The sequence below is a fragment of the Gobius niger genome (assembly GCF_951799975.1).
Source record: "Gobius niger genome assembly, chromosome: 6".
Classification (NCBI taxonomy): Eukaryota; Metazoa; Chordata; class Actinopteri; order Gobiiformes; family Gobiidae; genus Gobius; species Gobius niger.
Window position 1 is genome coordinate 37,401,818 of NC_136857.1, and position 16,577 is coordinate 37,418,394.

Sequence of the window (16,577 nt, forward strand, 5' to 3'; positions counted from 1 at the left end):
TGGGGACTCCTCAGACTCCTGGAGACTCCTGCAGACTCCTCAGACTCCTGCAGACTTCTGGAGACTCCTCAGACTCTCAGACTCCTGGAGACTCCTGCAGACTTCTGGAGACTCCTGCAGACTTCTGGAGACTCCTGCAGACTTCTGGAGACTCCTCAGACTCCTGGAGACTCCTGCAGACTCCTGGAGACTCCTGCAGACTTCTGGAGACTCCTGCAGACTTCTGGAGACTCCTGCAGAGACTTCTGGAGACTCCTCAGACTCCTGGAGACTCCTGCAGACTTCTGGAGACTCCTCAGACTCCTGGAGACTCCTGCAGACTTCTGGAGACTCCTGCAGACTTCTGGAGACTCCTCAGACTCCTCCGACTCCTGGGGACTCCTCAGACTCCTCAGACTCCTGGAGACTCCTGGAGACTCCTCAGACTCCTGGAGACTCCTGCAGACTCCTCAGACTCCTGCAGACTTCTGGAGACTCCTCAGACTCCTGGAGACTCCTGCAGACTTCTGGAGACTCCTGCAGACTTCTGGAGACTCCTCAGACTCCTGGAGACTCCTCAGACTCCTGGAGACTCCTCAGACTCCTCAGACTCCTCAGGTCCTGAGGTCCTGGTCTAACCTCTGGTCTTCCTCAGATTGTGGGGGGGGGGGATTGTTCATGAAGACGTCACTGTGGATTACATGGATTGTTTCCTGCTGGAGCGAAAGGTGAAGGTCTGTGGATAAGTGCGGCTCACCTCTGGCTCTCACGATCCATCCATGCTGTTGTTTGAGCTCCTCTCAGCTTCTCGAATCCGGTCTTCTCTTGTCTGTGGTTGATTGTGTTGAATTTGCCGCTCAGTCGAAAGCTGTCGTTCTCCAGGAGCGGAACAGGACGGGCCACTTGGGAGAAGTTCAATCCCAAACGACAATATTCACAGAGAGTGAAAAGCATTAAGGAGAAGGTTTGGACCATTTCAGTCACTGGAAAGTTGATGATTTAGTTTCTAGTCACTTAGGATTTCCTGTTACAACCAGGACTGCGATGTAGCAAAAAAAGAAAAGAAAAAGACAGAAACGGGAAGAGAGAACGAGGAGAGACGTTGTCAGAAGTGACCAGTCCTTCATAGTTGGAGTTTAACACTTTGCTGAGCCTTGAAGGCGACTGACACAGATATAAAATCGGCTACAACAAAGTCCAGAGTCTGAAACTGTCGCTGACGTCGCAGAATCTTTAAACACGGAGGAGAAATCGCTCTCCACCGGCTTCCTAATGAAACATAAATATAAGTAGTGAGGGAGGAAATATTTTTTTAATTTACTAAAATCTAAATTTCTAAATTTCGATGCAAAAAACAAGGACAATTTATAACTTCACTTAAAAAGTCCAGATTCACTCCTTGCTTTTGGAGGTGGAAACAACCATTTTTATTTGTGGCCAGTGATTTTTTTTTTACAGCAAATATTTTGTATAGGTATAAGAGGAAGCATCGTTCAGGTAGCGGTATCGAAAACCAAGTATCTTTAAAATACTGATATAAGAAAAGCTAGCAGTTCCAGCCGTAGCGCTGTGTGGCTACGTTCAGGCCAATCGAGATGTACTTAAAGTTTATCACCAACTTTAAAAAAAAATGAGAACTGAGAATTAGCCTGAAGGTAATTTGTTTTTAATCAAGCACATTCAGAGAACTAGAGTTACTAAAAATAACTGTTCTCATGAGAGCCGTGTGGATTCAACTCCCCTTTGAGACAAAAAACAACAGCTTTGCTCTGTTGTATTTGTCAAACTACTGTCCTGATATGAGTGTCCACTTCAGCAGACTGCTCCATTGTGGTTTTATATCTGGCAAAGTAAGGTTAGGTTAGGTTAATTTATTTGTACCCGTGGGTAAATTCGTCTTGCAATTCTGAAAACTAGTCGACACATTAAAACACATAATACAAAGATAAAACATCACACATATTTAAATATACACCTTGTAAGTGCTCCAGATACTAACAGGATGTGCCATTGGTACAGAAACAACTGAGGTTTAAGCCACTTGACAGTAACAAAGACAAAAAAGCCGTGTCAGGGGCAATTTGATCCCGACTTGTTCATAAAGGAAAGGGCAGCGGGAACAAAGCTTTTCTTAAAACGGTTTGTGTGGCTCATTGGCATCAAAAACCGACGCCCAGACGGAAGCATCGAAACTCTGAATGCAAAGGATGCTCAGTGTCTTTTGCGATGCTTCGTGCCGTCCTCTCTAACTGTCTATCCTGCAGAAAGTCCAAACTGGTCTGAGGCCGAGGACTTTACTTGACCACCCGACAGAAAAGTGTCATCACAGTTTGATCTACATGAAAGAATAACAGTTTCCAAAGACAACACAGTCGTTGGTGGCCTTTTTTACAAACAGCAGCACAGTTTTCATTCAAATTCAGTTTGCAATCTATAATTGTTCCAAGATACCTGTAGGACTCCGCACACTCCACTTGTTGTCCCTTTATATATGTTACAACATGTGGGAGAGCGCTCTTCCTAAAGTCGATGATCATATCTTTTGTTTTTGCAACGTTTAAGAGAAGATAAGACTCATCACACCATTTGACAAAATCCGCAACAACTGGGCCACGCTGACTTTCATTTTTGTGAAGTAGACTTACAATAACTGAGTCATCTGCGTGTTTTAAGATGATTCTGTTTTCATGAGAAGTGGAGAGTGAGCGCTGTCAGAGCCTGTCGCCGTGACAAGGGAAACAACCCCATAATTTGACTGAAATGTGGGGCCCTTGTAGCTGCCGACACAACTCATGTAGTCTGAGTACAGGAAAAAAAAAGCGATATGTATAAACAACTCGTCAAAAACAGAAAGTCTTTCTCACTCTGCATTAACTAAGCGTATCCCCACAGCGCCTCCTGGGTGGTTTAGGCCGGTTTGTCTCTTGCGTTTGAAGGCTTTTGAAATGCAAACCCTGAGGCGGTCTCTCCTGTTCTGCTCCTGTGAAAAAGTGGCTCTGGACCTTCTCCGGGACACAGAGCGGTTCAGGCTCCGGCCCTAAAGACGCACCTCGACCCCACTGCGCCCGAAGTGCCTGCTGTCTGGTGACCTCTCCGAGTCACTCTTGTTTTTAAAGTTGATTTTGTATTTGCTTTTGTTTGTTTGTGCTGTAGTGTTGAAGTGAAATCTTTATTGTTCATACCTCATTGGTCGACTGCAGCTTCAGACCAAAGGGAAGCACCGGGAGGAGGAAGACTCTGGGGCTGCTCCAGTTTGGAAACGATCTCACACACTGTGAAGTACAGGGTTAGCAGGTTTAGCCTTCGATCACTGTTTCCCTGCAGCTGCGACCTCTGACCTCCCGAAGTGCCCCTTGTGTTTTGTGGGTGCAAACTGTTGTAATGTAGTGGACCTGCCTTAACGCTGACCTGCTCTGACCTCACTCCTGTTTCTGCCAACGCACAAACACCGACCGTCTGAACGTTCACCTACTTTTATATCCATGTCTTTGTTTCGTCAACAATAAACGATAAACAATAAATGACTTTGTAAAATGTTGCCTCAGTGGGTTTTTAACCTCTTAACTCCCACCTGAACGGATCACATTTTCTCCAGTTTGGCTTTACCCTAATCAAAAAGCTTCTTGGGGAAAAAGCACCAAAACAGCCACAAAAAATGAGAAGAAAACAAGGATGTAAACTCAACAAAAATGTGACAAAAATTCAACAAAAATGCGACAAAAATTCAACAAAAATGTGACAAAAATTCAACAAAAATGTGACAAAAATTTAACAAAAATGTGACAAAGATTTAACAAAAACGTGACAAAAAATCAGCAAAAATGTGACGAAAATTCAAGTCTGAGACCAAACTACAGGAAAATCACCACAAACCAGTTTAAATCTAACTTCATCCTTCTTTATCCTTGTGATTTTATATATTTATTGACTTAACTCCAACCCCTTGACCGCCCCCTTGTGGCTGCACGCAGCGCTGTGACAGGGCGGTGTTTGTTGAGCTGCTCTTTTTGCTCAGAGACAGTTTTTAATCCGAATGCGTGAGGAGGAGACTCAGTAATCCACAGATTAACTCCTGCACGAGCCAAGAGAAGCTGCTCACGGTGCTCATGGTGCTCACGGTGCCCTCTGACCAGCTTTCAACCTCCAGGCCTCATTCAAACAAAACAGTAAAACCAAGTATAAACAAACATGAAACCATTGGAATTATTAATAATGATCCTCGGGCGGACTGGGACTGAAAACCAGCCCTAGACTCTGACCAGCCTGGCCCAAATTAGCGTAATTATGACTTCCACAAATACATATTTTAACCTCTGACCCCCCGCCTTAACATTAACGAGTGCATTTTCCCCAGTTCGGCTTTTTATTATTATATTTTTGATCGGCATCATCAGCAAAAAGAGCGGGAAAGGCGGTCGTAGAAACAGAAGCAAAATCATTAATATAAATAATAAATAATAATGGTCCCAAAATTGAACCTTGTGGTACACCATACTCCACGGAATTCCTTTTAGATTCATGTTTTTTTTATACTGGGCTTTACCCAAATCTAAAAGCTTCTCGACTGGAGATCAACAATGTAACGCCTCATTTGAAAGCTAAGACCTACAAAAGTGAAGGAAACTTTTCGTCACATCGCCAGTTTTGTCATATTTTTGTTGTTTTTTTATAAACTATTTTTTCTATCATTTTTTGTTGTGTTTTTCTCATGTTTTTGTAGTTTTTTTGTCCGTGTTTTTCTCATGTTTTTGTAGTTTTTTTGTCCATGTTTTTCTCATGTTTTTGTTGACTTTTCGTCCTCTTTTTCTCGCTATTTGGATGCTTTTCTTTTTAGCTTTTAGATTTGGGTGAAGCTCGGTTGAGGCGGGACCGGTGGCCCTTCTGTGCTCTTCCAGAATGGACATGTGGCCCGTCCGCCCCGATGATCATACAGTATATTTGTGGATTACCTGCATTAAAGTAAAAATGAGGGAACAATAAACCAAGATGGATTTCAACACACATTGTTATTTTCAGACGTGGGTAGAGTAAGTAAGTAAAAGTAATTTTCCTTTTAAAATAATTGTATTCATATAGAAGTAACCGAAATACTGAAATAAGAGTCAGAAAATGTCACTTGAGTACAGGGTGTGCCGGGTAACTGAGCGATTTAGTTCAGTTGTGACATAAATTATGAGAAACAGAATGAAAGTCGTAATATTTCCAAAGAAAATGTCATGAAAATAAATAATTATAAACAATTAACAAAATGTACTCACTTTACTCAAAGTGGAAAGTCAAATCCGTTCCAAATCAACCAGATTGTAAGAATCTACTTGGGGTCCATTTCTGAGCTTTTCTGAGCAGGACCATCTTTGTGAAGCTCTAACTCAAAGACCCTTCATCAGATCAACATCCTGCTTCTACTTCAGGAAAGTTTTATCCTAATAAACCACAATCCAGAATATGAAGATGATCACCCAGTGCACTTCTTTTATAGAGCCCCATTTTGGGGTTTGCCGTTTTTAGCAGCCTGTAAATCCAAAGGTTTTACAATCTAGACCGGGGTAGGCAAGTTTGCTCGGTGGAGGGCCGGTTTTCTTCATCGTCAAAAGACCAAGGGCTAAAAGGACCAATTAAACCAAATGATCTGAATTAAGAAAAAACTTGTGCTTGTTCCATTGGCAAGAATAGGTTTTATCTGCTTTAATTTCAGACCAAATCTGCTCAATCTTTAGATTTAATCTCTTATTCAAGTAGATTTAAGTCATTTCTTAGTATTCTTAGAGTAGTCTTTTAGGATTATGGCCTAAAAGGCTGCTCTGCTTAGACATTTTAAGGAATTGACAGTATTTTTCACATTTCTAGAGTACTTTAACAGGCCTTTGATCTCTGATTTGGGTCATAATATTTCTCAAAATCATCTCGAGGGGCAGAGTTTGATGATGGAGGGCCGATTTTGGCCCCCGGGCCTGACGTTGCCTACCCCTGATCTAGACCATTTCTGATGATTGCTTTTGGAAATATTTTGGCAGCCATGGCACAGAACACATTTCCACCACTGGTAGGAACTAAACCAGGGTCTCCAACCTCTTTTACCCGGCGAGCTACTTTTACACATCAAGAGCGTCGGAGAGCTACTTATACTTCAAAAACACTTTCACCCTGGAGAATTAGTACTTCAAAGAAATGACTTGAGTTTAGTCCTTAGACTTTACAATATTGACCAAACTGTTTGCAGATTGTGTTCAGCAAGTTCAGAACAAACAGAAAATGAATTTAAAATGTGAGTTGTCAAGTGTGTACAGATGTAGAGAGTCTTTGGTTGGAGATCCTGAACTAAAATAATAATTCATCCAGGCCTGGGAGGGTGACCTGGGAGGCTGTGGGTGAAACCACACGGAATGACCCAGTTGTTTTTGCTCAAGAGTGAAACACTTGCTCAAGGAGAAGTAGAAAGTGCTGTCGGTCTGTGATCAAACTACTCTAAGAAGTACAGTTACTTCAAAAAGTTACTCAAGTAAGCTGTACATACTTGAGTAAATGTAGCTGAGTACTACCTGCCTCTGATTCTTTTGTTAACCTCTTAACCCCCACCTGAACGGAGCACATTTTCTCGGAACGGAAAACTTCTGGAAAAAGGCGACAAAAAAACGAGACAAAAACAAGGAAAGTGCAACAACAAAAGCATAAAAAACAGCTACATTGACAAAAATACGAGAAAAAAATGACAAAAAAGTGAGAAAAAAATGACAAAAAAGCAATGGAAAAGGGGACAAAATATGACAAAAATGCAACTAAAAAAGAGAAAAAAAATGATCAATAAATAAAAAGCAATGGAAAGGGGGGTAAAAATCACATCAATGGCAACAAAGCAAGGAAAAAGATCAGTTTTGTCGGTCTTAGCTTTCAAATGAGGTGTTACTCTGACCTATAGCTCTCCAGTCAAGAAACTGGGGTGGGAGTTAAGAGGTTAAACCATATAAGTTTGCAGTCGGGATCCGCACGGGGGCGCTGTTGTCACACACAACGTGAGACTGAACGCAGCACGTGACGTCCCGCTTCCTTCCGGCCCTCCCCGCGGTTAGCTCATGTTAGCTCGTGTTAGCTCACGTTAGCTCAGGCTAGCTCCGATGCTAAAGCGACAAACACGTTTATAAAGCAACATGTCCGCGAGGAGCCGGACTCTGAGAGCTCTGGTGACGGAGCGGCTGAGCGCGGCCGCGGAGGAGATCTGTGAGCTGCTGGAGAGGACCATAGCGGAGTATGAGGAGGAGCTGTGTCGCTCCAAAGAGGAGAACCACCAGAGGAACCAGCGGCAGAAACAACAACAACAACAAGTCCTGCTCCACGGTGAGGTCCGCACAGAGGCCAAAGTTCAGGTTAATGTTTTTATCAATAAAATCTAAACCGGAGTCACGCCCGTTTGCCCGGACTCTGTGGTGGAAACCAGAAGCTAAGCTACAGGTGTGTAGGTGTGAATGCGATTACGATATGACATTATCGCGATACATGACTAAACCTTTTACACTAGAGATGCACGATTATGGAAACAAGACCGATAACCGGAGATGACATCCTGTCTGTGAACTCAAGGCTGTATCTAAGTATGTGGATAAAATGTTCAAACTCAATAGAAAGGCAAGTAAATGGTTTAAGTGGAAAGATGCTGTAACCCCCAACAATATGCAATGAAATGTGTGTATATGTTCAGTATGAAGAAAGTTACAGCGGTTTCTAGTTCAAAATCAGCATCTGTCTTTAGTCCCGCCCCTTCCATTGAAATGAATGGAGGTCAGTGTGACCTAAAAAGAGAAATGACCAGAACTTTTTACATATTCAAGATTCTTTCATCAACATTTCAGTAAACATTGGTTGTACGTGTTAAAACATGTTATATTTTAGCTCCTTTAGTTCATTTAAACATTGGAGTTTGGTTTAATGAGGCTGTTTTCAGTTGTGTCAGTGCAGAGTCAACAAAACTAATGATCATGGACAGAAAGTGGGAAAAACGAGCAACAAAAGTGGAGCTGAGTAACTGAATGGTGTTGGAAAGATCACACAACTTTGAGCAGCAAACGACAACAAGACCCTCTTCATGTCCAGCTCCTTCTCCACAGTGTCCACCTCCTTCTCCACAGTGTCCAGCTCCTTCTCCACAGTGTCCAGTTCCTTCTCCACAGTGTCCAGCTCCTTCTCCACAGTGTCCACCTCCTTCTCCACAGTGTCCAGCTCCTTCTCCACAGTGTCCAGCTCCTTCTCCACAGTGTCCACCTCCTTCTCCACAGTGTCCACCTCCTTCTCCACAGTGTCCAGCTCCTTCTCCACAGTGTCCAGCTCCTTCTCCACAGTGTCCAGCTCCTTCTCCACAGTGTCCAGCTCCTTCTCCACAGTGTCCAGCTCCTTCTCCACAGTGTCCAGCTCCTTCTCCACAGTGTCCAGCTCCTTCTCCACAGTGTCCACCTCCTTCTCCACAGTGTCCGCCTCCTTCTCCACAGTGTCCACCTCCTTCTCCACAGTGTCCAGCTCCTTCTCCACAGTGTCCACCTCCTTCTCCTCCACAGTGTCCACCTCCTTCTCCACAGTGTCCACCTCCTTCTCCACAGTGTCCAGCTCCTTCTCCACAGTGTCCACCTCCTTCTCCTCCACAGTGTCCACCTCCTTCTCCACAGTGTCCACCTTCTCCACAGTGTCCACCTCCTTCTCCACAGTGTCCAGCTCCTTCTCCACAGTGTCCAGCTCCTTCTCCACAGTGTCCAGCTCCTTCTCCACAGTGTCCAGCTCCTTCTCCACAGTGTCCAGCTCCTTCTCCACAGTGTCCAGCTCCTTCTCCACAGTGTCCAGCTCCTTCTCCACAGTGTCCAGCTCGTTCTCCACAGTGTCCAGCTCGTTCTCCACAGTGTCCAGCTCCTTCTCCACAGTGTCCAGCTCCTTCTCCACAGTGTCCACAGTGTCTGAAAGGTGTTTATTACATTCTTACATTTGAATTTGCTGCTGTGGGAGTAAATGAAAACACGATTCTCTCCGTTTCTACACGAGACTGAAGACAATTATCCTGACGACGTGACGAGTGACTTACTGTGGGAATGACCGTCTAATTTCAGCCAAACAGGCCATTTGCCGTCCCGCTCTAACAATGATCAGGGCAAAACCCGGTCACCGATATTGGGGACAAAAATGGCAACTCCATTTTAGAAAATCTCCACATACCTACATCTGTGCCACATTTTAAAACTTATTTTTTTTCATGGATCATTCTGTTCTCGCTCCTGCCGGGCTCTCCGTGTCGGAGCCGCTCTGGTCATGAGGTCCTCACGGTGCTTCCTCGTCTTTTCCACATTTTGTTTACGATGAAAATGGCGTTGACGTGACTTTGATGTAAAAAGCGCCTGTTCACGTGACATCACAACTTTCCAAAGAGCCACACCGTACTGGTAACTATGGTAACGGTCTTTATGCAGATTTATAGTCTTAGTTTGTTGTTAATTCCTCTGTTATTCTGGGGCCAATTCACATCAGTGTTAATTTTGTTGACTAAAATATTTAGTCTTAATTTTAGTCAAAGTGATATTTTTGTGACTAAAATTGGACTAAAGCTAAATTAAAAGTTTCTCATGAGACTAAAACTATGACTAAAATGTCCAGATATTTTAGTCGACTAAAATAAGACTAAATAAAAATGAAAAGGAGAGACTAAAATCATCCAAACTTCTATTGACCGTCTGAAAGAGCCTCAGATCATGTAAATTCTCTGCTAAAGGATCAGCTCTGAGCTTTATCATGTGGAGCAGCTCCATGAAGCAGAGGAACAACATTAAACATGATTATAATGAATATTATCAATGCAAAGTCCACTAAATTAGTCTTAAATTTAGTCGACTAAATTGACAAGCAATTTTCGTCGACTAAAACTAGACTAAAATTGAAAAAATAATTTTAGACTAAAACTCGACTAAAATTAAATTACATTTTAGTCAAAAGACTAAGACTAAAACTAAACTAAAATATGTCAAAATTAACACTGATTCACATGAAACAAAAACTGTCCCAAAGTTCAAAGTCGTCTCTTCAGCTCATATGAACAATGGTCTGATTATCATAAAGGCGTCTCTTATTCGAAAACAAGAGCGTGATGTTGGTCTGTGGAAAAGACTTTCAGCCTCAAGAATAATACGTTAGTTTTGCGAATCCGATCACTGTGATATAAATAATCAGGGAAAACATTTTCTTTTTGGACTGGCAGAAAAAATCAGCCCGGGACTTTTGGGTCAAATAATCAGTCATATTCAATGCAATAGTGGAGGTGATGAGCAAAACAATGAGCCCTCGGCTTGAACTAAAACAGTCTAAGCTACGAATCGAGGACAACATCTGCTGAATACAAGCTAACGCCTCCGAGCACTAAACACTTTAACCCTGTTGTTTGTAAATTTACTAAACAATCTTATAATGTGCGTTCCGTTAATGAGGTTCCTCTCGCGACTGCAACACAAATAAGCTTCTCAAAACCAACCAAATAAGGGCATAAAAGGTGTCACATGCCTCTAGTGGAGGAATTGTGTACTTGCATCTATATCAGGGGTCGGCAAGTTTTGCATCACTAAGGGCCGATTTTCATCATCGCCAAAACACTGAGGGCCGACCCTCACCAGTGCAGCCTAAAGTTAAGAACCATTTCCTGCAAATACCAATGTTTTACATCAGTGGTTCAAAGTGGTCCGGCTCCAAGACCCGCCATTACCTAAATGACAAGCTGCGACCCAAATAAAACTGTCATTTGTCATATATCATATAAAACATTGTATTTACCACACATTTTTATTGAACAAGCCGTAGATTTGTTTGAAGACTGAAATTATGATCAAAACAACCCAATAATACAAATTTTAACAGACTCCAGTGTGTTTCCAGTGTAGTTTCAGATAGAAAATATTGAAAAAAAAGTTCCCTTTAGGCTCACGACCCACCTTTGAGTCCAAACCTACCAGTTGAGAATCCCTGTTTTACATTATATTTGACTAAGTGGGATGTTCTCCAAAGACATTTAAAAAATACACTATTTCTCTCATTTTTAGTGTACTTTTAACAGGTATTTCATCCCTTTTTTGCATAATAATATTTTGCAAAATCATACTGGGGGCCAGGGGTTCTGTGCTGGAGGGCCGGATTTGGCCCCGGGATTCCAATAGTTCTTGCCGCTTAATGTGGGCCTGGGTGTAATGTATTTCTCGCTCTGACTGACCCGACCGGCCCAAAAGTATGGCGGCCCATCGGGAAACTCCCGGTGCTCCCGATGGCCTGTCCAGCCTCATTACTGTCTGAAAAATCAATGATGGGCTTATTGGTGATCAGCTCCTAAACAAGGCTCGTACAGAAACTCGGCGCTGTCTGACCGTCACGGCTCAGGATCTGGTTTAGAGCTGAGGTGGTCGATGCGTCTTCTCTCTCTCACAAACTGATCACGTTTACTTTGTTCTCTGTGTTTGTGTTTGTCCTGGCAGAGTTCCAGATCGACTCACCAACTCAGGACGATGCTGAGCCCGGTCGAAGTCAGGAAATCCCAGAGACTCGGCGGATCAAAGTGGAGCAGGAGGAGCAGAGGGTGAAGCAGGAGGAAGAGCAGCTCCTGCAGTTCAGCGAGGCTTCACCAAACACCGACATCGTTATCACCAAAGTGTCCAGTCTGAGCGAGAAACGCGATCATGCAGAAGCCACTCGCACACAAAGCAGCGACACGCCCGTGCAGATGGAGACGGAGGCTGACGGAGACCGACACGACCAGAGGAAAGGGCCGGAGGCGAGAGCGGGAGGGAAACACGAGTGTCCTTTCTGTGCGAAGAGCTTCATGACCAAACCCAAGCTGGAGACGCACCTGAGGGTCCACACCGGGCAAAGGCCTTTCAGCTGTTCCATCTGCGAGAAAACATTCGCCCAGAAAGATCATCTGGACCTGCACATGAGCGCTCACCCCGGAGAGCGAGCGCACAGCTGTTCTGAAGGTGCGGCTCCTTTAACCCCTTAACTCCCACCTGAACCGAGCACATTGTCTCCAGCTTTACCCCAGTCCAAAAGCTTCTGGAAAAAAGGTGTGAAAATGGCAACAAAACTGAGACGAAAATGTGAAAAAAGAGAGAAAAATTTGACGAAAAAGTGACAAAAAATTGACAAAAAATTGACAAAAATTGACAAAAAAGTGACAAAAAAGTGACAAAAAATTCACGAAAAATTTAGAAAAAATGGACGAAAAAGTGACAAAAAATGGACAAAAAATGGACCCAAAAAATCGAAACACATGAAAAAAGTGAGAAAAATTTGACGAAAAATGAACAAAAAAATGACTATAATTGACAAAAAATTGACAGAAAAGTGAGAAAAAATTCACGAAAAATTTAGAAAAAATGGACAAAAAAGTGACAAAAAATGGACCCAAAAAATCGAAACACATGAAAAAAGTGAGAAAAATTTGACGAAAAATGGACGAAAAAATGGACGAAAAAATGGACGAAAAAATGAACAAAAAAATGACAAAAATTGACAAAAATTTGACAAAAAACTGAGAAAAAATTCACGAAAAATGTAGAAAAAATGGACGAAAAAGTGACCAAAAATGGACCCAAAATAATCGAAACACATGAAAAAAGTGAGAAAAATTTGACAAAAAATTTAGAAAAAAAGTCACGAAAATTTGGCAAAAATGAGACGACTGCCCAACAAAAAAAGTGATGAAAAAAAATCTGATGACGTGAGGACAAAGATCAATTTAGTTTTGTAGGTCTTTCAAATGAGGTGTTACACTGGCCTGCAGGATTTGGGTAAAGCTGAACTGGAGCTTGAACTCTCGGTTCAGGAGTGAAGAGGTTGAAAAGGCTCTTTGCTCAGTTACATGACGAGACTCTGCGTTTTTCTCCTTTTAGTTTATAACAAAATACAAACTTACCCTGTGCGATGCTTATTTTACAGCGTTTTGTCGTGAGGAGTTGCCGCGCTTTTTCATTCACCAATATTGACATGTTTTATCTTCACGTGTGAATATAGTGAGAGCGGCCGACATGGCGCTGTCATCCAAATATGGTCATTTCTTTCTGAGAGACGCCCGCTGAGAACACGTATAAAAGCAATACAGATGTTTTTTATAAATTACAAAAGAAGGCCATACGAATTACCCACAAAGTCGGATATAGGGAGCTCACCAACCCACTATTTGTACAGTCGCAGATTCTCAAATTCACAGAGTTGGTGCAATTAAAAACTGCCCTAGTTGTCTTCAAAGCCAAAAAAAGTTTACTTCCTGCAAACATTCAAATCATGTTTTCAGACCAGGATGGGGGTTATAACCTAAGAAGGAAAATGAATCTTAAGAAGAAATATTCCCGCACAACACAAAAAAGTCTGTTTGTTACACGAAGTGGAGTCGACCTCTGGAACACCTTAGAAGAGGATTTAAAAATGCATTCAACTGTAGTACAATTTAAAATAATGTACAGAAAGCAAATACTGGAAAAGTCTGCAAAACTCCTGTAATTAATCATCTGTTCCTGAATTATGAATTGTCTTTGTTATTTTGATCCGATCATGAGAAGTATGTTATGAATCCGGATTTATTATGTGATGTCCAGAATGTGCACCTTCAACCTTATGCAAGAGCAACACAAGAATGTCATGAACTAATTACTTTACTGTTTGGGATTTGCTAAGAGGAGCCGTTTGTTGATTTAATTCACTACTAAGGCAATTCCTCCGTCTGGAATTGCCGCATAGATCTCATGGTTAAAGCCTAAATATACATTAAAAATGATAGTGCCGTGAGCAGTAGCAAGTCTGAAAGGAGGGTAGGGCCTTATAAGTTATATCTAACTTCTTCCTACTCCCTTTGAGCAGCACTTATGCCTCTTATATTGTGAAAAATTCTGTATGTTATATGTATACTAGACCTGTATGCATCTGTTACTCAAATAAACTAAAAAAAGAAAGAAATTTGAAGCAATTTCTCTAAAAATCAGGTTTAACACCAAACAATGTCAACAGGCACATTAATAAACATATTAACATATTATACTCTGTGATTCCCAGTTTCCATCGTCAGTCCAATATTAATTTGTGTATTATTATTATGATTATTTCAGTGGCTCCTGCAGACTCCTCAGTTTACAGCCTTGGACGTAGCAATATTTAGAAGTTTTTTAATATTCAATTCCTGCCTGGTTTATTGAGCTTTAATGCTGCCTTCATGTGCTCTCGTAAAAAAAAGAAATTTTAATTTTTTCCCCCAATTATCCCAAAATTCTACATTTCCCCCCAATGTTTCCACTTTATAATTTCATTCTGTATAATTTTATTCCACTTGTTTTTGCCAATTTTTTTCCAAATGTTTCACATATTTTTTTCTTTTTACATTTTGATAACCAACAGCATCTAAACTTTATCTTTCTCTCAGTACTTGTATTTTTTCTAAGGCCCGACTGATTTATCGGCCGATATTAAAATATTTTCAATATCGGCCAGGCCAACCCCCTTCATATCGATATCGGTCTCGTACCTTGAAAATCCATATTGGTCGGGCCCTAGTTTTTTCTATTCCATACTGGTGTGTTTTAACTGTCCCAGCCACAGTTACGATAAACAAAATATAATAAAAACATCTGGTTTTGGACGAGGAAGCGAGGCTGAAACTAAGAAAGTTCATCTGGCTTCACTTCAGTTCACTTCAGTTCACTTCAGTTCAGTTCAGTTCAGTTTAGTTCAGTTTAGTTCACTTCAGTTCACTTCAGTTCACTTCAGTTCAGTTCAGTTCAGTTTAGTTCACTTCAGTTCAGTCCAGTTCAGTCCAGTTCAGTTCACTTCAGTTCAGTTTAGTTCACTTCAGTTTAGTTCACTTCAGTTCAGTTTAGTTCACTTCAGTTCAGTTTAGTTCAGTTTAGTTCACTTTAGTTCACTTCAGTTCAGTTCACTTCAGTTCAGTTCAGTTCACTTCAGTCCAGTTCACTTCAGTTCAGTTCACTTCAGTCCAGTTCACTTCAGTTCAGTTCACTTCAGTCCAGTTCACTTCAGTTCAGTTCACTTCAGTTCAGTTCACTTCAGTTCAGTTCACTTCAGTTCAGATCACTTCAGTTCAGTCCAGTTCACTTCAGTTCAGTTCACTTCAGTTCAGTTCACTTCAGTCCAGTTCACTTCAGTTCAGTTCACTTCAGTCCAGTTCACTTCAGCTCAGTCCAGTTCACTTCAGTTCACTTCACTTCAGTCCAGTTCACTTCAGTTCAGTCCAGTTCACTTCAGTTCAGTTCACTTCAGTCCAGTTCACTTCAGCTCAGTCCAGTTCACTTCAGTTCACTTCAGTCCAGTCCAGTTCACTTCACTTCAGTCCAGTTCACTTCAGTTCACTTCACTTCAGTCCAGTTCACTTCAGTTCAGTCCAGTTCACTTCAGTTCACTTCAGTCCAGTTCACTTCAGTTCACTTCACTTCAGTCCAGTCCAGTTCACTTCAGTTCACTTCAGTCCAGTTCACTTCAGTTCACTTCAGTTCAGTCCAGTTCCCTTCAGTCCAGTTCACTTCAGTTCAGTCCAGTTCACTTCAGTCCAGTTCACTTCAGTCCAGTTCACTTCACTTCAGTTTAGTCCAGTTCACTTCACTTCAGTCCAGTTCACTTCAGTCCAGTTCACTTCAGTCCAGTTCACTTCAGTTCAGTTCAGTCCAGTTCACTTCAGTCCAGTTCACTTCAGTTCAGTTCAGTCCAGTTCAATTCAGTCCAGTTCACTTCAGTCCAGTTCACTTCAGTCCAGTTCACTTCAGTTCAGTTCAGTCCAGTTCAATTCAGTCCAGTTCACTTCAGTCCAGTTCACTTCAGTTCAGTCCAGTTCACTTCAGTCCAGTTCACTTCAGTTCAGTCCAGTTCACTTCAGTTCACTTCAGTCCAGTTCACTTCAGTCCATTTCAGTTCAGTCCAGTTCACTTCACTTCAGTCCATTTCAGTTCAGTTCACTTCAGTTCACTTCAGTTCAGTCCAGTTCACTTCACTTCAGTTCACTTCAGTCCAGTTCACTTCACTTCAGTTCAGTTCAGTCCAGTTCACTTCACTTCAGTTCACTTCAGTCCAGTTCACTTCACTTCAGTTCAGTTCAGTCCAGTTCACTTCACTTCAGTCCAGGTCACTTCAGTTCAGTTCAGTCCATTTCAGTTCAGTCCAGTTCACTTCACTTCAGTTCACTTCAGTCCAGTTCACTTCACTTCAGTCCAGGTCACTTCAGTTCAGTTCACTTCAGTCCAGTTCACTTCACTTCAGTTCAGTTCACTTCAGTTCAGTTCACTTCAGTCCAGTTCACTTCAGTTCAGTTCACTTCAGTCCAGTTCACTTCAGTTCAGTTCACTTCAGTCCAGTTCACTTCAGTCCAGTTCACTTCAGTTCACTTCAGTTCAGTTTAGTTCTCTGATTCCAGGCTGTAAAAACCCGCCTCTTGTTTGTGTTTTTGTGCATGTGTCTCGTGTTTGACTGACGTGTGTTTGTTTTCGTTACAGCGCCCTCTGGTGGCAGTTCCAGTGCGACGGTGAGTACAGACGTCCTGTTCTCCTCACACATGTACATCCCAGTGCTGCATTTAAATGTGGTTTTGTTTTTTCAGGTGA

At 42.1% G+C, this 16,577-nt stretch overlaps 3 protein-coding genes across 3 annotated transcripts in view; all 3 read left to right on the top strand.

Annotated features, from left to right (window-relative positions):
- LOC306964334 (excitatory amino acid transporter 5-like) overlaps positions 1-3,020 on the top strand; it is a gene marked incomplete at both ends in the record, with an annotated part of 19,104 nt that extends 16,084 nt beyond the window's left edge. Inside the window, 2 exons of the mRNA XM_079558325.1 lie at positions 15-518; positions 2,916-3,020. Of these exons, the coding sequence (XP_079414451.1) occupies positions 15-518; positions 2,916-3,020 (609 nt within the window). The remainder of the gene's footprint in view (positions 1-14; positions 519-2,915) is intronic.
- LOC306964332 (uncharacterized protein) overlaps positions 1-16,577 on the top strand; it is a gene marked incomplete at its 3' end in the record, with an annotated part of 391,619 nt that overhangs the window by 252,957 nt on the left and 122,085 nt on the right. The window lies entirely within an intron of this gene.
- LOC306964336 (uncharacterized protein) lies at positions 7,048-16,577 on the top strand (the record flags this gene model as incomplete). Its single annotated transcript, XM_079558328.1, has 4 exons — positions 7,048-7,311; positions 11,460-11,957; positions 16,470-16,530; positions 16,574-16,577. Exons 1-4 carry the CDS (start codon positions 7,125-7,127, stop codon positions 16,575-16,577), a joined length of 750 nt encoding a protein of 249 aa, XP_079414454.1. The 5' UTR covers positions 7,048-7,124.